Raw genomic sequence first — 25,365 nt, forward strand, 5'->3', positions numbered from 1 at the left:
CTTGTACATGTAGTATGTATTTGCCTTTTGCAATTCTTGAACAATGATAAAAAAAAATAATGTTTCTATGGTGACACTGTGATTGAAAATTGTGTGAAGCTATGGAGGGGATATTCATTCAAAAATGATTTACAGATGTCAGTAGTGTTAAACACAAAAATCGAACACACTCATGATATTTATCATACAGTACATAGCGATTATACGAGTACTCTGTAAGGCTTTTGACTTTTTCCAATGGTTGTATAAAATGGCTTGTAAATAAATGTTGTATCTGAAAATGATTCATAAAAACTTCGGTCTAAAGGTTGATTTAGGTACTTTATATGCAAGTCAATTGAAAATAGTGTAAAGTTTCCTCTCAGGGGAAATTTTTTGTGTCGATAATTATTGTTCGTCGTATTACGTTAATGCGTGCATCACTCTAGCTTCCAAATAACGCCAACAAAAAATTAATGAATCGTAAATTTTATATCTTTAAAGGATTAATTTTCCTCGATATTATTTGATTTGAGGCTCCCTGTGCTAAGAATGAAAAGAAACTAACTTTAAAATGAGACACCTAACAGGATCGGCTTTTTATATTCATTGTCCCCCAAACTATTGAAATGTACACTTACTCTGAAATAATATGAATTACAGTTGTTTAACTTTAATATTTTATTAAGTACAATGCTATTTTTTTTTTCGAAGAGAGAGAAATTGTCTCGAATAAAGTACCCCCTTGCAAAGTTCGAGTACTTTTTTGTTATTCTCACATTGTTACCAATCAAGTTTTGGTTTTTGGTAAGTATTCAGTCTATCAAAGTAAGTATATCAAATTTGTGGAGAATTCCAGGCCCCAGGATCATGAAACAGACTTAGACTTAAGTCAAATTTTCAATCGCCAGTAAAATGTTTAGTAACTATTGAATTAAGCTCTAATTTTGCAGTAAAACACTTTTGTAAAGCAATATTGAAAAATATTTTAATTTTGGTCTGCTTGACTTTTACAACATTTTAGTACAACACAAAGATTTTGACTTAAGACGTTTCATGATCCTGGGGCCAGGTCTGCTAAGTTAAGTTTCTTCTTCATTTTTATCTCTCTTTATTTGTTACAAAAGATACAAGTATCGTGTAGTGAATTTAAAAATAGTTATTAATGGTATTTGTATAGCAGAATGACAGTAAAATGTACCTTAAAATTTAGGAAAATTAATAAAATAAATGAAATTAGATAGTATCGTGACATTTGTTTTATGCAACCGCTAATATCAGATCAATTTTGAAACGTATAAAACTATACCTTTTCATTCTAAAATTCATTTCAAAGGGAAATCAAAGAAGGTTCTTAATTAATTTTGATCTTTTGGCTAATTTAACTAAGTTTTTGCCTCAAGTGGACAATTGTGAAACAAAAGAAACTTTACTCCCGTGCTTATTATTTGAAGGAAGTTATTCTGAATATGTCATATATCACATTTTTAAGCAGTCAGTTGTAGAATCAACATATGATTTTTTGAGATTGTTTCTCGAGCATTGAACATCATCATTTAGACAAATCTTAAATGGGATATACAAATAACTAAACAAAATGAGTATCGCTTCGCCGAAAATATGAAGCGAGGTAACAAAGAAGTAAATGTTATAATGATAAATAGTAGTTACAGAACCTTAGGAAAAGCTACGGGACCCAATAATCTTATGTCTTTCAATCAATATCTATTTTGTTGTCATCTAATTAGAGTAATTTATAATTGAATGAATAAAGGAATATTCTTATGATTTTCAAATGATGATAAATACCAGGGTCTGTTTATATATTGGAAAGAGACACAATTTCTTATTATTCTTTATTATTATGTATATTTGGTATGTTGTTATCTTGCAAATTGTCAAGGATTTATACCAAAATTATTTTCTTTTTCTTTTATTTCTTTATTTATTTTTGAAATATATTTTGTATTTGAATTTCAAATGTGACTATCCTTTTCCATGGAAATTGTCCGTTTTATTTACTTTTGTCATCGTGTTATCTACCTGTCTTAATTGACACTAAACCAAATACGAATATGATTTGTTTGCTTGAATGGAATTTTTAAATTCATGTCCAAATGTCCACTCGTCTGTGTACGTGGCTTTTATCGCATAGGAGATATAGATGACCCAGATTTGAGATTGATCAGCGTGGAGATGGCGGAAGGTAAAGTCATTCCTACTCGGGACAGTTTTGGTCGCCTGCAGGACGGCACAGAAATCAGCAGGTAAGTTAAGGGTGGTGAGAAAACAATGTCACTTTGTGCAAAGGATGCAGACGAAAAATAAAGTGGACAGAGAGGGCTTTGGGTCGTGTGATATGGTGGCCCGTTTAAATGTTAAATAAATCTCAGCATCCAGTTGAAATTAACAATTAGAAAATACTTATCAAATCACTGTTATCAAACATTTAATCAAAAAGAATCTTACAGGTAATACTTTATAACACAAATATTTTTTAGGTTTACATTTAAGAACAAAAATAACATAACCGTCCGGATAATTAATTATGGTGGAATTGTAACGGATATCTTAGTTCCTGATAAAAACGGAAAGGTGGTAGATATAAACTTGGGATTTGATGACATCAAAGGTAAAATTTATAATATCTAATGAGTATATAATAAAGGAAATGGAAGAAAATTACAATCAAAATAATTGATGATTTGACATTTATGCACAGGGTATGAAGCACGTCATCCTTATTTTGGAGCTATATGTGGAAGAGTGGCAAACAGAATCGCTGGAGGAAAATTTACCCTTGATGGGAAAGAGTATCAATTGGCGGTTAACAACGGTCCTAACCACCTACATGGTGGTGTGAAGGGGTTTGATAAGGTAGCTCTGATGGCAAGTTCACCTTTGATTTCTCTCTGACAAGCATAGGAGAGCATCATTTATGGGGGGTAGGAGAGGTATCAGAAAGTTCAGGTTCTCTATACAAATTAAGAAGTACAAGCTAATTCAATGAATTTCTGTTCCCCGCTTAAGGACAGAGGTTTATTCAAAATTGAAACCAGAAACAATCTATATAAGTTTGTGACCTTGACCTATGACCTTTTTATTTCAGAATCAAAAGGGGTAATGTTTTCATTATAGACAGAGTTAAAGTGGCTTTAGAAAACTTTTTAAGCAATATATGAATTTACAAGTGATCTTGACTTTAATCTTTCGACCTCAAAATCAGTAGGTGTCATCTATAAGGCATAAGGAGTTTTGATATGATTTTCATGGCGATATCCAAATTACTTCCAGAGATATCACCTAAAAACTAAAATGTACCATTTTATAACATCTATGCGACATTGACCTTTTGACCTCAAAATTAACAGGGGTCTTAGATAGGTTAAAAAGAGTGTTCACCGTAGTTTCATTTCAAAACCTCATAGAGAACCAAACTTAACATCTGAAAATCATTTTATATAATATATAATGTTGTGACCTCAGCCTTTGACATAAGAATAAATAGGGATCTTCTTTAAATAATAGGAAGTTATGAAATTTCATTACAAAACCTAAAGTACGTTCAGAGATATCATCCGTAAAGTGTACCATTTTACAGCATATATGGATTTGTAAGCAATACTTCTCACCTTTTGGCTCCAAAATCAATTGGGGTCCTTCTGAAAGTCATAGAGAGTATATAAAATTTCATTGCGAAAACTTGAGTATTGCAACAGATGGACACACACAGAGAGAAAAACATACACTAGTACCTTCTATATTTCTTCGACCATATAATAGATGCTGTTTTTAAAATTATGTACCGACAGTTTAAATTCCAAACTGTGTCTAGAGACAGTTGTCTTCTTTTCTTGACAAGATGGTATGGAAAGCAAGAGTGGACGACGACACGCTTGTACTGACGTACGTAAGTCCTGATGGCGAGGAACACTATCCGGGGGAGTTAACCGTAGAGGTTAGATACCGTCTGACCAATGAGAACGAACTTGTCATTGATTACACGGCAACCACAACAAAAGCCACGCCCATTAACCTTACAAACCACGCCTACTTTAATCTAGCTGGGCAGGTGTGTGAAAAGTTAATACTGTAGAAATCTATAAAAAGTGACACGCAAAATTATTTATACAACAAATACGTTAAATAATCTAAACCAGCTGAAAACATTTGTCTTTTTATTGAAGGGTTATCCAAACATAGATGACCACGTGCTTTGGATTGATGCCTACACGTACACTCCTTTGGATCAGAACATTATTCCAACAGGTGATGACCCCAATTAAACCTAATGATTTTCTACCTGTCGGTATCTAATCCCAATACGTCAGTCTCCATTACAATTTATAGTTTCTTTCAGTTATTAATGAGTGATTCAATAAACGTGGGTGCCTTGTAGATAATCCGTGATCGTTCTTCGTATATATCAAGTATATTTCTTATCAAATCTGCCGCTTTTTTCAGTGATTTATAAGTTTACCAGATGCCTTTGTTTGCTTTTCTGGGCTATCTTATATCAGTCATTTTGATGGTTGGATTAAGCAGTAGTTTTCCTAAATCTATCATTTGCTTAACAAGATGGGATTTATAGGCAGTTCATCCAAAACCACGTGTGACAGGTGCCCCCCGTGGAGAGGATAATCATTGCTGTTAAGTTGTTATTCATAAACATTTTCTACTCTTGTGCATGTAAATATGTCAAGAATTCTCCATACAGTTTATTCTGTGCGATATTTTCAACAATCAACTAATCTATAATAAAATAGTAATAAGATAATGTTATAAGGGCTTATATTACATGGTATGTAGATTTACAATTTCGCAGTCCTTTATTTGATGTTGCAATGTAGTCTTAATTAAAGTTGACAATTTAGACTCGCGATGGTATGTTTACCATTTATTAATTCATTCCATATTCCCTACTTTGGTATTTTCTTTTTCATCCTGACTAGTTAAAAATGAGATCAAATTAACTTTTCTTTTCTGATTTCCGATGTATTGAACAAAGTACAAATCTTCAAGCCGTTCTCTATTTTTGCAAAATGAGGGCATATGAAAGTTTATGACCCCCAAAATTTGTTTCGATCGAAACAAGAGCGCCTTGATGCAACGTATTTCTACGTTCTTAAATTCTGATCTGATAAAATAATGAAGGAAAAAATACTGAAACTGCTAATTTTTGCAAAAATTCAATTAGATTTTTAAGAGGAAATTTGATTCGCAATATGCAATACGAATTGTTCCCATAAAATAGATAAAAAATCTAATAAAATAAAAAAAGTCTAAGATCACAATTTTTCTCTAGATCTAAATTTATTTTTATAAGTTGATTTAAATGTGATTTCAATTCGAATCGGAATTCAGTCCCAAGATCAAATTAATACAATATTTTTTTTCTGTAATTATTTAGTTTACCAGGACTTTTTAATCTGGTAAAACGAAATCCTTTTTTCCCTAGCCTTTGTGTTTTTACATATTTTGATGCAAGATCATAAGACCATGAAGACAACATAACTTATATAGCGTGTTGATTTTTGTTTGTTGTTTTGGTGATTGCTTTGTCTCAAATACACAATCACGACAATGTACTGGTATTCGAGGAAATTTTTGTTGCAATTCAGGCGTCATTACATCTGTGGAAGGAACAGCCTATGACCTGAGGACGCCTACACGCTTAGGCGATCGCCTTAAATACGTAAACAACGGGAAAGGATATGACATTAACTTCTGTGTCGGAGGGCAGCTAGGGAAACTCACTCGAGTTGCTAGGTAAATTCATGTTTATCTTCGTGTTAAATGTATTCTATTGTCAATTAATGCTTTAAAAAAAAAAATATTTATTCAATACTTCGAACTCATTTATTGATATTTTAAGGATTATTTTGGTGAATAAGCAAATTGAGTATGGAAAGATGATTACAGAATTTCAGTTGTATTACTTGTAAAAATTCACATTTATAAGAATTATTTCTTAGAATTGCAGGTGGAAATCCAATTTACACCCATAGCTCTCTTTCTAAGGAGCAAAGTCTGCAAAATCATATGTCCGTTTTAGGTATTTTTAATATTCCCAACAATCAAAATGATTACCATACTTTTACATAGCGGGTTCCAGTAAATGTTCTACCAAGCCTCTTTCTTTACTCCTCACTAAAATATTTACTGTAATGAAGGAGAAACTTCAGGGGTACTCTACAACAGTATATTCTAGAAGTGGTGTAAATCAGATGTGGATACTTAAAAACTCACAAAATTTTACTAAAATCAATATCATCAAAAGGTACGACTTTTCAACACTTTATACAACCATTCCCCACGATAAATTGAAATCCAGACTTTTTGATGTCATAGACAGCTGCTTTTTCAATAAAAATAGATATCGTAAATATTCTTACCTTGTCATTTGGTCATTTGCAAAATTATTTTGTTAAAAATCATTCTGATTGTACACACAAGTACTCTGAAGTTAATATTAAAATGATGCTTGAGTTTCTGATTGACAATATCTATGTAGTTTTTGGAGATCAGGTCTTCCAACAATATGTTGGAATTTCCATGGGTTTCAATTGCGCCCCGTTATAAGTAGACCTATTTTTGTATTGATATGAAGCAGAATTTATTCAAAATCTTCTACATGAGAAAAAAAAAACCACTTGCTGTGGCCTTCAACTCGACATTTCGATATATCAACGACGTATTATCAATAAACAATAGTTACTTCCATTCATATGTCGACTGATATATCCCAGTGAGCTTGAAATAAAAGACACCACAGAGTTTGACACATCTGTTTCATATTTAGATATTTCACTAGAAAAAGACGTTAATGGTAACCTAACAACAAAGCTTTATGATAAACGTGATGACTTCAACTTTTCAATCGTTAACTTCCCTTACTTATGTAGCAATATACCCTTATCACCTGCATATGGGGTTTATGTCTCTCAGTTGATTCGATACGCAGGAGCATGCTCTACGTATGAACAATTTCTACACCGAGGCAAGCTATCGACAAACAAGTTGATAAAACAAGGATATCAACAGTCTCGTTTGAAGTCATCATTTCGCAAATTTTACGGTCGATACAATGACCTTGTCAGCACATACAACCTATCAGGTGTGACCTGTCGGCAGGGGATGCTCACTCCTCCTTGGCACCTGACCCACCTCTAAATTTTGAGGTCCGTGTTTGCTCTGCTCCAAATTTGTAGCGTTTCATTGGACTTTCGAGATTGAATACTGTTCGTTATCTTCTTATTTCATTCGCATGACATATTGCAATGTTTTAGGAGGGGACCCAGTATAAATTGTGAGAACATACTTCCAATCCTTTTGTTCAATAGAATATGTTCGAAACAAAAAGAGGATTACAGTAGTCTACATTTGCTTTGCTTTTCGCATTGTTTTACAAGCTATATGTATTGACATAAATGGCTGACTTATTTATTGAATTCTTAATCATAATGTTTCAAATACTTTTTACGAGAGAACAAATTTGAAGTTGCATCACTTATTCAGTCTAGAACATCCACCTTCCGGGCGTAAAATGGAAGTATTTACGACAGAGCCAGGAATACAGTGCTACACCGGATGTAATATGGCCACGGGGGTTTTCGGGAAGGGTGGCGTCGAGTACCAGAAGTTTGCTTCCGTTTGTTTAGAGACACAACATTACGCTAACAGTGTAAACCAGGCAAGTCATGAAAGACATTGCAGTCTTTCCTTTACCTGCTAATTGGTATATATCAGCCCAGCAGTAGGTCATAGTGACCTAACAGCCCAAAAGCAGGTCATTGTGACCTATAAAGGTTCTTCTGAAATTTTTGAGCTGTTAATTTTCAAATTGTTAAAATTAGTTGCATATCTTAGACTCTGTGAAGACAAGGATCGTCCAGCTGTAGTATAATTAATTGTTTCTTATCTTATGAAAGCGATCCTTTGCAATATTGTCCAGGTAATAATGATTTGTGCCAAGACGTTGAATAAGGACAAGCACTTGACATGCATGAATTCAAATTTCCTCACAATGATGTCTTCTTTTTTTACCAGCCAAATTTTCCAAACACGATCCTTCGTCCAGGAGAGACCTATCGCCATACAACTGTGTACAAATTCGGACTGACTGCTTAGGAACATTCTGAGGAGAATTCATGTAACTTTTACAAGTTCATGTAACATTTACAAGTTCATGTAACATTTATAAGTTCATGTAACATTTACATGTTCATGTGACAAAGATAGAAGACTTTTGCAATTGTCATTTGAAAAATCCAGTTTCAATAAATATACATATGCCTAAATTTTAAGTCTTTGATTAGTAGATTTACATTTTAATTGTCAAGAAATCAATTATTTCCGTGTCAACAAGAGTTTCGGGCTGTTAATACTAATTTCAATAGTCCACTTTGATGATTTTATTTCGCAAACTTTGAAATACGTTACTAAAACTTCCATTAATGTTGTGCTGAACCAAGGAATTAGTCACTGTGGTTTGAAATGAAAGACACAATCAAATACTTATAACCTATTAATTGTGCGGCTTTATTGTGTCAAACACAAGAGTGTTAACAACATTATTAATAAAAATATCATTTATACAATATAGCATGAAGTTAACCGTTCGTTAATATTTCCAAACTGTTGGCAAAAGAGCACATGTCAGGGTGACTTAAACCGTCCCTAACTTTCTTAATGGCAAGACAACAAGAATGTACACAGATGCTACAATCATCCCCAGCAGAAAAATAACGAACAGAGAACGGTCAATTATCAATGCCACTTCCTTCCATTCGTCATGAATCTTTTTCTCTCGTTCACCCTCTTCTTGTTTGTTAATAAGGCACTTTATAGTTTCTAGTAATGCGTGATTCGAATCAGAGTTATCTTCCCTTAGTAATCTCTCGCTAGGGGCCGCCCCTTCTTTGTGTACTTCGTCATGATGAATGACCGTCCCCTCACCCAGATCGTGCACAATTCGACCGTTCGAAGTGGAGTGATTTCCAAAAGTGGAAGACGCCGGGATTCTGTCCCAGTATGGTGAATTATTAAGTGACAATCCGTTCCTTATATGATGAAGCCTTATACACAAAATATTCGAAATTAAAAATAGGAGCTTACGCAACCAATTCGGAACAGGGTATGCGTGACCTCGGAGGTGAAGGTTTGTCACGCCCACTGCACAGATAACAGACAGAGAGGTGAAGGACATCGTAGTTATGAGATATATGCCTGAAAGAAATATATATTTCATTGTAATTGTTGCCTTTTAATTACATTTAAACCTTGTTTACTTTGATGTCTTATGAGGCAGAGTTGTAGCATTGACATTTTGGAAGGAAGCAGACAAGTAGAGGCTGATCATGAGTCAAACAGTTAAGAAGTCAAACATTGAAATACATGATTTTAGACTGAACAATAAAGAATAAAAGAGAGATACATACCTAAAAGTGGTATAAAGAAGGACGTGGCGGGAGTGTTTTCAGCAATTAACAGCATGAAGACAGAGAGAGCAAGCAGCACCGTAAGACCGAGGGTTACCTTTTCCCCAGAGTCAGGATTAACCCAGAACCCAAGAAGGGCTAGGCTAGACAACATGATGGAAGGGATGATGACGTTATACATGAAGTAAATAGTCCTTCTACGTAAGTGTAACGTGATCGTCACATCCGGAAATGGTTCCGGGCAGCACGTGTAGTATACATTATTCCGAATTGCCTCAGTGTTTATTATCTCCCATTCGCCGTTCTCTACAAATCTAGACATGTCAATGGTGTTTGACCGATTGAGGACGTCCACTTGAAAGCCAGTGTAGGCCCAGGATCCCAGTTTTAGCCTACAAATTTGGTCGTCAAACGGAAAGTAGGTCATATCCATCAGACAGGAGCTTCTAAACTTCACTATTGGTGGCCAGAAGACTGTGCCATCGTTACCGACCATTGCCAAGGCCTCCATATACTTCTCGTTATGGTCACTAGCGCTGAAAACGTAAGAATATTTTTTTTAATCTTTCATATAATAGAGGAGAGATTTTAAAATATCATTTTAGCCCTTTAATTACGACTGGGTATTTTCATGTCACGTTCGATTTTCAATAAAAATTGAGTGATGATGAGTATTTTTATTACTGGATAATTCAGGTGCGCCCGTTGTCTTAATTACAGTCTTAAGAATTCTAGAATATGAATGTGTTAGCTCAGAAGAAGGATTGATTGAACATTTAACGATGCTATACAGCAAAATAAAAAAAAAATATCCTTAGGCTCTACATATATATTTTGTAAAATTCAGAGCAATAGATTCAGTAGAACAAATGGATTTTCTCACGATCGATGGATTTCTTCATCATTCTCCAGCTTCATCAGAAAGTGACCTCATACATATTGTCATCAAATTATCACACGTTATATTCAAACGAGGTTTGTAGGTTTTTGTTTCAATGTCGACATGTGCATTGAGAAAAATTCAATAAATCTGTCGTTCGTTAATTGGAACTGACAAGAAAGAATCGCCTAGGGTAATATATGTAACATTTTCTGCTTCAAATCCAAGTAACAAAAATAAATTATTTCTAGTAATTATAAGGATTCTTAATTGATCAGTAAGAAATTGAGCTAATGGGCAAACTCTAATCATTTAGCGCATATTCTAACATTAACAAATGTTGTTGAATCATTTTTTCAATACAAATAAATCAAAGGAAAAGGAGATTTATTAATTGTAATGTACCTATTGTACAGAACAATATCCGGAAGCCATATTTTCCGGCATGGGATTCTCATCATCTCCAGCCCATTGTAGTCTTTGGGATCCCAGACCAACTTCTCGTCTTTCCATTCCTTAAATAAATCAAAAGAAATATACTTTCAAATATCTTTAATTTCTGCACTCTTATTTATAAGCTTCTTATGTAGTTCATTTACCGAGAAAAAACAGCTATCAATAGACAGATCTCTACATATAATACAACAATTATACCAATTTCAATCGAAATTGACACTATCTACACAGGACATTAAAACCTTTAGACATATTAATTTTCAGGATTAATTTCAGATGCATCCTGTAATTAATATTCCTATAAGTGAAGTTTCTCATCTATCTGAATTGGGAGTATAAATGAAAAAGCCGTTCTTGCACTATTTCTATATATAAAAGCCCGTTCCCGGTTTGTGAGAAGTTTATTAACCCTCTTACCTTTCTTGTTGTCGGCGTTTGTCAAAAATATATCAAACATCCCAATTAACCAAAAAATGTACTGAGATTGATCAAAATAAAATTCAATTTTACAAAAAGTGTGTGACTGCCAAGATTATGTTTGGCTTTTCATTTTTGTTCCAACCATACTGCTCTTTATGTCCCCGTAATCGAAGATTCGGGGGCATATAGTTCTTGGTCTGTCCGTCCGTCTGTCTGTTTGTCCGCAAAACTTTAACCTGTCGTAACTTTTGATTAATTGGAGCAAGTGCTTTCATATTTCACAGGTGTATTCTTTATGGCAAGACCTCTTTTTGGATACCAACATATTTGGCCTTAGAATTTGGCCCACTTATGCAAAATTTTAACAGATTTTAACCTTGCCCGTAACTTTTGACAAGTTGATCCTCGGGCTCTTATATTTCACAAGTGTATTTCTTGTGACAAGACATTTCCTTTCGTATTAAAAATTTTGATATTTTAACTTGACCTTGGTGCTTGACCTCCTTTTGGAAAAAAAATTTTTTGTTTCAAAACTTCACGTAATCAGTTTTTAAATTGCCTCGTACAAATGTAAATAATGAAAAAGCACAAAATTCTCTAGTCGATGTTTTCATTTCTAAACACAAACTTTACCTCCCAATTTTATAACTAAATGAAAATGTTATTTCTCGGTAATTCAATGATTCACAGGTTGCTGTTCTTTAAAATCAAGTCGCCAGATTTTAAGCTCTATTGGTCAGAGACCAGAAGAGATTTGAATAAGACTTAATTACTAATTGTTAGGCCATTATTTACACACTGAATTGCCGACGGATTTTCCCGTTATTTACCGATCATAACAAGGAGCACACGGCAGGTGTGACCGTTCGGCAGGGGATGCTCACTTCTCCATGACACCTGATCCTACCTCTGTTTTCGGAGGTCCGTGTTTACTCTGCTCCCGATCTGTATTTTTTTAATGGATTTTAGCTTGAATACTGTTTTTTGTCTCCATATTTCATTGGTACTAAAGTAGACCATGTAGACTGTAATTAAGATACATAATTCTGTGTATCGGTTTTTAGGTCACCTGAGTCACTCAGGTGACCTATTGCTATCTGTTTTCGTCCGTCGTCGTGCGGGTGTGCGTCGTGCGTAAACTTCTCACATTTTCGACTTCTTCTCAAGAACCACTGGGTCAATTTCCACCAAACTTGCCACAAACTATCCTTGGGTAAAGATGATTCAAGTTTGTTCAAATGAAGGGCAACGCCTCCTTCCAAGGGGAAATATTTAAGAATTAGTGAAAAATTAATGATATCTTTTAAAAATTTTCTTCTCAAGAACCACTGAACCAGGTAAGATGAAACTTATATGGAAACATCAACAGGTAGTGTAGACTCAAATCTGTTAAAATCATGACCCCCAGGGCTAGGGTGGGGCTACAATGGACGATCAAAGTTTTACATAGAGATATATAGGAAAAATCTTGAAAAATCTTCCTCTCAAGAACAGCAAAGTTGTGATGAGTCATATTTATATGGAAGCATCTTCAGGTAGTGTAGATTCAAGTTTGTTCAAATCATGACTCCCGGGGGTAGGGCGGGGCCACAATAGACGATCAAAGTTTTACATAGAGATATATAGGAAAAATCTTTAAAAATCTTCTTCCCAGGAACAGCTAAGCCCTGATTGGTCATATCTATATGGAAGAATCCTCAGGTAGTGTAGATTCCAGTTTGTTCAAATAATGACCTCCGGGGGTAGGGCGGGGCCACAATGGATGATCAAAGTTTAAATAGAAATATATAGGAAAAATCTTTAAAAATCTTCTTCTCAGGAACAGCTAAGCCCTGATTGGTCATATTTATATGGAAGCATCCTCAGGTAGTGTAGATTCAAGTTTGTTCAAATCATGACCCTCGGGGGTAGGGTGGGGCCACAATAGACGATCAAAGTCTTACATAGGAATATATAGGAAAATTTCTTCTCAAGAACTGCAAAGCCATGATTAGTCATTTTGGTATGATTCAAGTTTTACATAGAAATACATAGAAAAAAATCTTTAAAAATTTTCTTCTCCAGAACCACTAGAACAGCAAAGCCATGATTGGTTATATTTACATGGAAACATCCTCAGGTAGTATATATTCAAGTTTGTTCAAATCATGACTCTGGGGATAGGGTGGGGCCACAATGGACGATCAAAGATTTACAAAAGCTCCTTCTATCAGTTTATTTTATACTCTATGGATCTCCTATGGATTGTTGTTTTATACTCAGGTGACTTTAAAGGCCCTTGGGCCTCTTGTTGATTTCATTGAATATATTAGAAAAAGAATTTTTGTAAAATTCTTTTGAAACACTTCTACTCCTGCAGTTTTGATCTGATTTCAATGTATGACTTAGTACACAAGAAGACTACTCTATTATGAATAATATAAAGTTCTGTTCATTGGGTTTTGATTTATAAGCAGACCTATTTTTGTATTCATATGAAGCAGAATTTATTTAATATCTTATACATGAGAAGAAGAAAACGCTTTCTGTGGCCTTCAACTCGACATTTAGATATATCGACGACGTATTATCAGTTAATAATACCGTAGTTACGTCCATTCATATGTCGACTCGATATATTCCAGTTTGAAATAAAAGATACCACAAAGTCTGACACTTATGTTTCATATTTGGATATTTTACTAGAAGATGACGTTAATGGTAACCTAACAACAAACTTTATGATAAACGTGATGACCTCAACTTTTCAATCGTCAACCTCCCTTACTAATGTAGCAATATACCCTTATCATCTGCATATAGGGTTTATGTCTCTCAGTTGATTCAATACGCAAGAGCATGCTCTACTTACGGACAATTTCTAAAACAAGACAAGGTATTGAGAAACAAGTTGATGAAACAAGAACAGTCTCGTTTGTTTAAAGTAATCATTTCTCAAGTTCGATACAATGACCTTGTCAGCAAACACAATGTATCATTATGTCAAATGCTGACTGATGTTTTTAATACTATTGTTAGGTCATTATTTACACACTGATTTGTCTACGGTTTCCCCCTTTTTTGCGATCATGACAAGCAGCACACGGCGGATGTGACCGGTCGGCATGAGATGCTCACTCCTCCATGGCACCTGACCCCACCTCTGATGTTCTAGAGGTCCGTATTTGCTCTGTTCCTGATTTGTATTGTTTGAATGGACTTATGAGCTTAAATACTGTTCGTTATCACAATATTTCATTAGATGAACACTGTTTCAATGTTTACAATAACAGGATAATATTGGAAGACATTTAAAACATTTAAAAGGATCATAATTCTTATTTGTTGATGTTGTTATTGCTGGTAAGTTTTAAGTCCAGATGCTGCTTTTCCCTTTCTTAATATAATAACAAACCACTAGAGATACAGTCTCGTAAGAGACGTCGTGTCAAAGAGGTATCAGTGTTTGTACAATGTATGATGCCATCTGATACACTGTGTATTTGAAATGAACGTACGTGATACAGTGGGCATCTGGACCTAATCTACGTGATAAAGTAAACGTCTAGATTGACTTACTTGATACAGCCGGCATCTGAAAAAGTAGGGGTCTGGAGTAACCTACCTGATACAGAAGGGCATCTGGACTTGACCTACATAATGAAGTAGGCGTATTGATTTGATCCTTGTAAAAAACAAAATAGGCGTCCGGATTGACCTACCTGATCAAGCCAAACATTGGTGGTCAACACTTGATTCTTTTCATCCTGAAATATATCACAGAATTTTTAAACCTTGATGAGGACCATTTATTTTTCTTTTTATTATGCATGGCTCACCATTATCATAAAAATACTTGTATTAACATTAACATAAATGTTTACTCTCTGAATACAATAAAAATGATAAAATTTTGTTCTACACACATAAGTTCATTTTAGAGTAAATGTTATAATTTCCCTAAACTACGATAATATATTGCATGGTTATTTTCAAATTATTTTAATCTGATCTTGAAATATACTTTACACTCAAAATGTTAACCTTACCACGTCAAAAATTTGGGTAAGGGTAATTCCCACAGAGACTTTGACCGGATGTGACGCATTATATACGGGTCTTGTATCTTTGCTATATCCGGTCATCAATGCATCCAGCAGCTTCTGTTCGTCTGTTTTGGAGACATTGAGGGCTACAATCTCAACTGAAAGACATGTGTACCAATATCTATATCGAATACGTAGTTTCTTTAAGCAAAACTATAATTTTTGTAACCAATCACCTCAACATGTCTTTAAAAAATGCAATGGCTTTGCCAGCTTTACTTTTTAAAGATTTATTATATATTAATTAAACTCCAAAAATGTAGCTCATCTTGTGCATAAAAAATAATAATAATGTTTATTTTAGCCTTGTACTACAGTAATGCCCACTTGCGACCAATTCCTTTACCGACGACCGAATCATTTGAAACAAGCACAGTTAAATTTCTGTAGATCTACATCTTGGTCAGATAAATATATAATGAAGTCCTCATTTCAAAACATATGATTTCTTATTGTAAATAATATAATAAGACTCTCTCTTCTACCAATTGGCAGACAGGTCGATAAATAAATATGCTGCAGTTAGTAAGAGAAGGGTTTAAAAGCCACTATTAGTGAGTACAGAATTGATACTTTTGACCATACCTTTGATCTCAAGCAGAGATAGATGTAAAAGAACATGAAAAGCAAAGAACAGTAAGTCACGTGACATCCTTGCTGCGCGTGCGTAAAGTCATGGTTCGTCACTTCAGGTCTTTCACAATCTGAAAAATAAAGCAACATGATGATATTGATTAAAACGAAATTCTGTACGTTAACGTCAATTTCTCCAGCAAAGTGTTATCAGCCCTAAAATAAATAAAACTTTGGTTGCAGGCATTATTTAACCATTATGAATTTATTTATTAGTGGGATTATACAAATTGTATCGTAGGACTTGGAAATAGCTGAAAATTGATTTCCTAGAGGTTATAAAAATGGTAGAAATTTGGTTATCAAACATATTTTTATTAATTTATATAATTATTGAAATGGAATATACCATTTAATCATGAACGGCTGTAATTATTTATAACAATGCCAATTGATAATTTCATGTTGGGCCTTTATATTCAATGCATAGAATATTACTCACATAAGAAGAATATGCACTTAAAATAACTTATTACTATTATCTTTTTTTCTTTTTGCTATGATCCGTACTTTAGCATATTGTCGACGTGATAAAAGTAAAATTAAAATATGGTTATAAAGTTACACAAAAAATTTACTTTGTCTCGAAAATTATTATGAGTTGTATACTTTAAAAGACATGCATTACACGAGCATGTTGGTAAACGAAGATTTCTTGAATATCTATTATCAAAAAGTCTCTAATGTCCATATATGATAACGTTTCGTACATATTTACGTAAAACAGGTGTTACATTTTGTTCCTAAATGGGTGTTTTTATCTGTTAACAGTTTATCCTCATATGCTCACACATTGTTTTGCTTTAATATATAGCTAACCTACCGACATCTCAAACCGCATTTTTCCTTTCTGATCTTAAGGTTTATTTTGCAATTTTTGGAGTCAGCATCACTTTGGTAAAGAGGTCTGTATACAATAATATTTCATGTAGTATTTTTCTCTAGCGAAATATAATAATTGCTCTTTTGATGGTTTGGTTGGTTTGTATATTCTTTAACGTCCCTCTCGAGAATTTTTCACTCATTTGGAGACGCAGCTACTTAGATACATCTTATCTTAAAAAGAAATGAAATATATGGAGAAAACGAACAGTACTCGAGCACAAAAGTCCATTAAACAATACAAAGTAGGAGCAGAGCAAACACGGACCTCTAAGACATCAGAGGTGGGATCAGGTGCCATGGAGGAGTGAGCATCTCCTGCCGACCGGTCACACCCGCCGTGTGCTCCTTGTCATGATCGGGAAATAACGGAAAATCCGTCGAAAATTCAGTGTGTAAATAATGGCCTAAAAATAAGTATGAAAAACGTCGGTCAGCATTTGACTCAATGATAAATTGTATTTGCTGATAAGGTCATTGTATCGACCATAGAACTTACGAAATGATGACTTTAAACGAGACTGCTGATATTCTTTCATCAACTTGTTTGTCAATAATTTACCTCGTTTTAGAAATTGTACATACGTAGAGCATGCTATTGCGTATCGAATCAACTGAGAGACATAAACCCAGTATGCAGGTGATGAAGGTATATTGCTGCATAAGTAAGGGAAGTTGACGATTTGAAAAGTTAAAGTCATCACGTTTATCATAAAGCTTGGTTGTTAGATTACCATTAACGTCTTTTTCAAGTAAAACATCCAAAAATGAAACAGATGTGTCAGACTCAGTACCTTTTATCTCAAGCTCACTGGGATATATCGTATCGACATAAGAATGGAAATAACCATTGTTAATTGACAATACGTCGCCGATATATCTAAATGTCGAGTTGAAGGCCACAAGTGGTTTCTTCTTTTCACGAATAAGATTTTAGACAAATTCTGCTTCATATGAATACAAAAATAGGTCTGCTAATAACGGGGCGCAGTTGGTACCCATGGAATTTCGAATAGATTGTTGAAGACCTGGTCTCCAAAAACCACATAGATATTGTCAATCAGAAACTCAAGCATCTTTTTAATGTCAACTTCAGAGTACTTGTGTGTACAATTAGAATGTTTTTTAACAAAATAATTTTGCAAATGGCCAATGACAAGGTAAGTAAATTTACGAGTTCCATTTTTATTGAAAAAGCAGCTGTCAATGATATCTAAAAGCCTGGACTTAATTTATCGTGGGGAATGGTTGTGTATAAAGTTGAAAAATCGTAAGTTTTTGGTAAAATCTTGTGATTTCAAATTTTCCAAAAGTTCCTTGGAACGTTTAAGTATCCAGATCTGATTTACACCACTTCTCGAATATATTGTTACACAGTACTCTTGAAGTTTCTCCTTCATTACTGTTAATATCTTAGTAAGGAGTAAAGAAAGAGGCTTGGTTGAACATTTACTGGAATCCGCTATGTATCTTTGTTTGTAAGGATTTTATGAAATAAAAGGAACATTACATGTATCGAGTTTTATTGCAATTGTGAAGGTAGAAATGTTTCCTATAGGATTCTTATATTAAATAGTTAGAGGAACTCACTTTTTACATATCCTGTTTATGGTTATATGACGGAAATTTTATAGTTGAACATGTTTTTATACCATAACTGCATCATTGGTTATAAATCTCAGTGGATTTAATCAAAGAAAATTTGGTTGAAATATATTTTCCCCATATTTGTTGTATGCAATATCTTTTATTTTACAATTTAGTGAGCAATAGTCACATGTTCTCTAAGAAAATTATATATCACCGATTGCGCATGCCTATAACTTGATCTTCCTCTGCTTATTTATATATCAATTTAAAAGAAGAATCAAAAGCTTAAAAGGCTTCAGTGACATTGAGCATGTAAAAACAATTTCATAAGTTCTTTTAAAATAAATATAAATTACACATTGTTAACAAAATATCAAAATTATAATTGTGGGACCTTATGCAATAGTACGAATTCGCCAAACACCTTCGGAAATTAAGAAACATTGGCGTTTGTTCATTTTGTTAAAAAATTAACGTATATCTTTTTAGTCAGTTGAAGAACCTGGAAGGATTCAATATTATTCTAGTTATTAAGATCTGAGCAATAATGTTTTAGTATTTTTTGGCAACATTTTCAATAAAAGCGTCTGTTTTTATTGTTTGAAATGCATCCGCAGCAGTTATAAATATACTACGACCCCACTTTTTTTCTTTTGTAAGAATAAACACAGTAACAGTGTTTTGTAACAGAATTAATTGTGCGTATATTTTAATGTTATTTTCAAGATTTTATTCATTGGCGCATGTATGTACTTTTTTCTTTTACGGATCCGCAAATTATTTGCGACTGACATCTTCGGTTGGGTAAATTTCGGTCGGCTGATCCCTAGATGGATTTTGAGCACTCCTCTTAGCCATTTAAAATAACACTGAATATACACATATATTACAATATAAGTACAGGTTTTAAGGGTACCTCCAACTATCAATAAACAAGCTCTGTACCTAGTGTAAACTACAAAAATGATTTGAGGATGAGCTATGCTCTTTTCTTCTGATTCCTGATTCACAATTTTTCTGTTTTCACTTCAGTAATAACATACTTTGATGAATACCCGGTACCTAATGCTAGTTACACTGTATTTAAGGTTCAATGATACTCAGATAAGAGAGATAACTCTTAATGACATAAATATCTATTATTCCTTTGTCAAGTTGAAATGTCTTTTTTTGTCCAATTTTGCCCCGCAATTTATGGTATTGTTTGTATTTTACTTGTAAAATTCATTACTTTCGGAAAATCATAAAAGTTAAAGCAAGATTTTATATGATTGAGCAGAGGGTTCATGAAACTTAATCATACTGAAAAAAAGGATAATAAAATTCATTGTGGAAGATTCTATACACTGAACTCAAAATTAACTCACCATGAACATTAATACTGCCCTAATTGATACCATGCCCTTACTGATACCATGCCCTATTTGATACCATGCCCTAATTGATTATACTTTTGGGATTTATATGAAGTAAAAGAAATTTCAATCTGAATCACCGCAAACATTCAGTAGGAGGAAGCATTTCTATTGTGAAGAACTTAATTAGAATTATTAAACACAACAATAATTTGTGTTTTGGACTGTAAAAAACTTATGTTTCTTTTATGGGGTCTTGATATTCTAAGATCTTTTTGAATTATTCCACTCATGTTTTTATTGCATTTTTTCCGATTGCAACCTTAAATGACCAAAAAGTTATTTGACAGAAGTCTTTTGGGAATCTATTAATAAGGTTTACTATAATTAATTGCTCATTTGGCAGAAGTCATAAAGAACTTCATCTGAGTTTGAGAAGTTCTAGTATTAATCATCTGCGGAAGCCAATATATAATTGATCTGATGAACAAGTATCGGATCATTACACAGAACATTACACAAAGCATTACACAGGAAACAGAAATAGAATTAAGTATATTCATTGGATTTTAACAATGTTTAAGAAAATATCATCGTCATCTCGTCTCTTTAAGTAAAACGTTGATGCTTTCATTTGAATAGAATGGTCTTACTAATGAGAAATAAAATGACAGAGCGAGGTTTCACTAAAAGGAGAAAGTAGTGTGTCCGACTGTCTCTTACACTAAGCTTCAGTAAAGAAGCTGTAAATGTTTTAGCGAAAAATTACTGTCCATTTGGGCTTCAAACGTAGAGATGGTACAAAGGCAGATATCTGATAACGTATAACTATCTCACAACACCAAAATAAAAATCTACCCAAACTGGTCTAATGTACCTGTGTTAAATGCAGAACTTTTTTTTTACAATGTAAATAAATGTAATGAAGATAACAATTACAGTGACCAATCTCATGAATCTAGAAAATAAATCGTGCACGGTGCAAAATCTAGGACCCCTGGAAATACCAAAAATATATTATGACCAGAGAATACAACTTTCTTCATTATCTAAATTTAGTTGGCATATTTTAGTCATCTTTAATATTTGTTACAGCATAAATTGTGGATTTCCTACAGACATTTAGCTATGTTCCCGGCTTTTAACTACGATTTTAGCTTTGTCTCCTTCATTAGTTATGTTTTGTTTGTTTGTATATTGTTTAACGTCCCTCTCGAGAATTTTTCACTCATATGGAGACGCCACCACTTGCCGGTGGAGAGCTGCAAATTTTGTCCTATACTCGGCACTTAGGGCCATTGAGCAGTGAGGGATCTTTTTCGTGCCAGCACCCACTGCAACACTGGACCTCGGTTTATACGGTCTCATCCGAGTTACGTCCCTGGCTTTTAGCTATTTTTTCGGCTTTTAGGTACATTCCTGACTTTTTGCTATGTTGCCGGCCCTTAGCTTTGTCCCTTGTTTTAGCCAAGTTCCCGGCTATAAGCTAAGTTCCCGGCCCTTAGCTATGTCCCTTGTTCTAGCTAAGTTCCCGGTTATAAGCTATGTTCCCGGCCCTTAGCTATGTCCTTTGTTCTAGCTAAGTTCCCGGTTATAAGCTATGTTCCCGGCCCTTAGCTATGTCCCTTGTTCTAGCTATGTTCCCGGCCCTTAGCTATGTCCCTTGTTCTAGCTAAGTTCCCGGTTATAAGCTATGTTCCCGGCCCTTAGCTATGCCCCTTGTTTTAGCTAAGTTCCCGGTTATAAGCTATGTTCCCGGCCCTTAGCTATATCCCTTGTTTTAGCTAAGTTCCCGGTTATAAGCTATGTTCCCGGCCCTTAGCTATGTCCCTTGTTCTAGCTAAGTTCCCGGTTATAAGCTATGTTCCCGGCCCTTAGCTTTGTCCCTTGTTTTAGCTAAGTTCCCGGCTATAAGCTATGCCCTCGGCCCTTAGCTATGTCACGGCTTTTCGCTATGTTCCCGGCCCTTAGCTATGTCCATTGTTTTAGCTAAGCTATATTCCCAGCTTTTCGCTATGTTATTTTGGGAAGGTGCCCGTCCCAATCATTAGCGGAAGTTGTTTTTGGACAATCTTTCTGCCACTAATCAAATCCTTGTCATGTTTTGGTGTGGTGCCTTTTAAAGTGGCGCGTAACTTAGCTGCTTCTAGATTTTACCTCTCAACAAGACGTCTAATATCGATATTACACAAGAGAACGACCTATGAAAGCGTACGAAATGAAAATTAAACTTAATGTATATAATAAACACGTTTTTATCGTTTGATCCACCTAAATGAATTCACAGTACAAGTGGATATTGCCCAGTGCGCTGTATTAATAAGATAATTCTTTATTCATCCGTGTGTAAAAATGCCACCATATGCACAGGTTTGTTGATGTACAGCGACTTTGATATTGCCAGCTCTCGGGAATTTTTGACGCTACATCTTTAAATCACTTTGATGTCGTAATTAAGGTACATTTTTACAGTACATAAACTGGATTATTCGTGATAGTTAAACCACAATATCGACATGTTCTGGTGAAGAATTAAATCACTCAAAGCGGGGTGTAGTGTATCATGGCTTGTAGCTACAGTAGAAATACTGCGGTTCCTAATGAATGACTGGCAAATTCCCTTGCCAATTATATGATAAGAAGAAAAAAAAGGAAACAAATTATAACTCATGTACAGAAAACTTAGCATAATTTGGACAAACGAAATGAGAAAAAACATACGATATACGCCCAATTGTAATAAAATTGTAAAACACTTTTAGGTATATATATCACTATTACTGCTAAACTAGAACATTAAATGCATATTGAAAGTGCAATACCAAGCTTATAAAATGAAAACTTCATGACGAACTCATAGTGATATTTTTGAATTTTCTAATTGATATATTAAAGATGTTCATATTAAAATATCCTTTTCATAACATTTTTTGAACCAATTCACATGGAGACATCGTTGAAGTACAATGCTTTTCATTTATACATATTATTACTTCTAAAAGTCCTAATACAAATCCATACATATAAAATGCAGCTCAATGCATTTACATGTAGCTGCATTTATTGTGTCTGATAAAAAGGGTAGAATTTTAAACTCAGATAAAAATCAAAATTTGTATTAAAAAAAAATAAATGTTGGTTGTCACAGCTGTGAAGAGGATTTAAAAGAACTGATCATAGAATTAGACACATAAAACATTCTGAGAACTATGACAACACCTTTATCTAGCTCTAAAGTTGTTTCGTCCCCAAATCATCTTTGCTTATCATGAACCTACTGAATTGAAGAATGCTTTTCAGAAAATAAATAAATTAATGCTGTCTGGTAGAAATAAACTACAAAACTTTGACGTCGATCAAATTACAAAACTTACTCTCAACTAGTGCATATTTTTTTCAAGAAATTTAATTTAAAAAAATCAAACTTATAAATTTTCGCTCTTACCTTTATGAAAAATTTATGGAAATTTTTATCTTTGCTTGAAATCAAGCATTATTTGAATATCGTTTCTTTTTTTTTCTTTAATAAACACCTCTGTTTTAGAATATAATTTGCATCAAATCAGAAATCATCACATACCTCATTTCCTTCGTTTCGTTTATTATTTACCCCTCGATTAAAAAGCATGTCCGTTTCCATCAATAACGAAATCCAAATTGTGAAACCCCATCTAAATACCTGATGGACGTGGCCCTTTTGAACAGCTTCCAAAAATACCAGAATAAAAACACATTACGGTTCACTTTGTCCTCAAATCAAACAAATAAATAAAAGCCATATTATCATCTGTCTCTTAAATCCCTTGCAAAAAACAATACACAGGTGGTCGAGGGGTGAAATATTAAAGGTATATAGGGGTGGTCTTTACTCCAATTATCCACATTTAAAATAAAACAGGCGTAGTTTATTAGGTAATTATTTGCAACCGATACTCATCCTGTACAGACCTATGTCTCGTTAATCAGATCGACAAATTACTTGGGACGACTAGTCCATTACGTCACGGTGGAATCGGAAACCACGTGGTATGAGAGTTGCTGTGCAATGCTGCACGTGTCAACATTCCATTTTCTTTCTTGGTTTAAAAGCGTGAATTCTTGCTAGTGAAGAGTATGGACTTTGATTTATTTGATTTTGGAAATACGATTATTTTTGTCAATTACTGCATAAAGCCAGAGAACATTCAATGTGTCAAAAGTTGATATCGTTTTAAGTGAAATGTTGCTCTGGGACTCCTAGCATGGAATTGTCCAGTATAAGGAACGGTGGTTTTTGTTAAACGAAAAACTTATTAGCACAGTATTACCACAGATGACACTTTGAAGTGAAGCCATTTTTCCATTATGGGAACACAACTTATACTATATACCAAACATTTTTTCAAGCAGAAACGCTTTTCATTATGACTTATTTATTAAAATTAGGTATAGAATTTTAAACTCCATTTCAGAAATTTCTTGCTTAACAGTTTCCATGTTAGGCAGAACATATATTTTTATAACTTATAAGCTGTAACTTATAGCTTAATGTGATGCACATTGACCAATAGCCGATGCCAAAAACTCTGGACAAGCAGCAAAATACATGTACCTATTTATGAGAACTTGGCAATAAATACATCAATGACTTCTCATTATTATATGAACAATAAACCAAACTTAGATCAGTAAAACATAATCATAACCACCGAAAAGCGTAACGGATCATCGAAGGATTTAGCCATAAGTATTTATATAAAAACATTTCCTGACACTATAGTGGTGACTGAGATGAAACAAATTGTTAGTATCAATTAATTTGGTATTTTTACAGTCTCTATTTACAATAAAAATGTTAGAGAAATGGAGATATCTTTTTCAAGAAGAATGTATGTCTCCATTTTATTTTCATGTAATCGCATCCAGGAAATTTTTTTTGGTCGCAAACTTCTTTTTCTCTTTTGGATTAAATTGAAACAATGGAAAACTTCCTCATAAATTTTCGTTTTTCTATTTCTATAAGCAATATAAAAACAGTAAATTCTTTTCACACTTTCTATCATTGGTATTCCTGTTTCTTGTCACAGAAAACTTATTAAGACAATAACGATGTTATCTGTACACAGTGTGATGTTTATTTATTTTATCTGACGTGTAATCTTGACCTCACACTGATAATACATTCTGTTTACACTCGTACTCTCTGGCCAGTATCAGCTGAGAACAGAACAATAATGAAGCCCTGGGATAATTGTCTAATATGCTGAGATATTTTTAGTCGCATGCAGAACGACTAAAACATGAAAGACATCAATGACATGTCCTTTAATATTGTCAGTTTATTATTTTAAAAAATAATAGACTTTGTAATTGAGCTTTACATCTAGATTTGGAGGTGGTAGATAAATCTTTTTTTTTTTTAAAAGATTTGATTATTTATAGAATGATGAATATCGCAGTCTCTTGTTCATCAGATTAAACAGATATTTATGTCACCAATTATAAATGAGTGCCTATTAAAAAAGTTCATTCATAACAAATGTTCTAACTTCACAGCAGAAATTAATTATATTACTTTCTACCATCATGTGTTATATTAACTATTGGATAATCAAAATTAGTAATCTTTTTTCAAGCACTAGACCACTAGAACTCAAATTTCCCAA

General features: G+C 33.8%; 2 protein-coding genes across 3 annotated transcripts in view; one reads left to right on the forward strand and one right to left on the reverse strand.

The window, feature by feature from the left end:
* Nucleotides 1-2,140: 2,140 nt before the first annotated feature.
* On the forward strand, nt 2,141-8,279 carry LOC133202345 (galactose mutarotase-like). The gene is made up of 8 exons (XM_061338154.1): nt 2,141-2,246; nt 2,481-2,611; nt 2,702-2,856; nt 3,842-4,051; nt 4,167-4,248; nt 5,601-5,748; nt 7,498-7,672; nt 8,029-8,279. Exons 1-8 carry the CDS (start codon nt 2,176-2,178, stop codon nt 8,107-8,109), a joined length of 1,053 nt encoding a protein of 350 aa, XP_061194138.1. The 5' UTR covers nt 2,141-2,175; the 3' UTR covers nt 8,110-8,279.
* A 214-nt stretch (nt 8,280-8,493) lies between these two features.
* Nucleotides 8,494-25,365, reverse strand: part of LOC133202354 (neuronal acetylcholine receptor subunit alpha-10-like) — a 28,351-nt gene continuing 11,479 nt past the window's right edge. For both annotated transcript variants that reach the window (XM_061338166.1, XM_061338175.1), the window contains exons 2-7: nt 15,846-15,964; nt 15,204-15,358; nt 14,877-14,921; nt 10,705-10,814; nt 9,420-9,955; nt 8,494-9,207 (exon numbers count right to left, since the gene is read on the reverse strand). In XM_061338166.1, the coding sequence (XP_061194150.1) occupies nt 8,648-9,207; nt 9,420-9,955; nt 10,705-10,814; nt 14,877-14,921; nt 15,204-15,358; nt 15,846-15,912 (1,473 nt within the window). In that variant the 5' untranslated portion in view covers nt 15,913-15,964 and the 3' untranslated portion in view covers nt 8,494-8,647. The remainder of the gene's footprint in view (nt 9,208-9,419; nt 9,956-10,704; nt 10,815-14,876; nt 14,922-15,203; nt 15,359-15,845; nt 15,965-25,365) is intronic.

Source organism: Saccostrea echinata, unplaced genomic scaffold, assembly GCF_033153115.1.
Source record: "Saccostrea echinata isolate AGI-Se365-2 ecotype Australia unplaced genomic scaffold, CSIRO_AGI_Sech_v1 ptg000002l, whole genome shotgun sequence".
In the NCBI taxonomy this organism is placed as follows: Eukaryota; Metazoa; Mollusca; class Bivalvia; order Ostreida; family Ostreidae; genus Saccostrea; species Saccostrea echinata.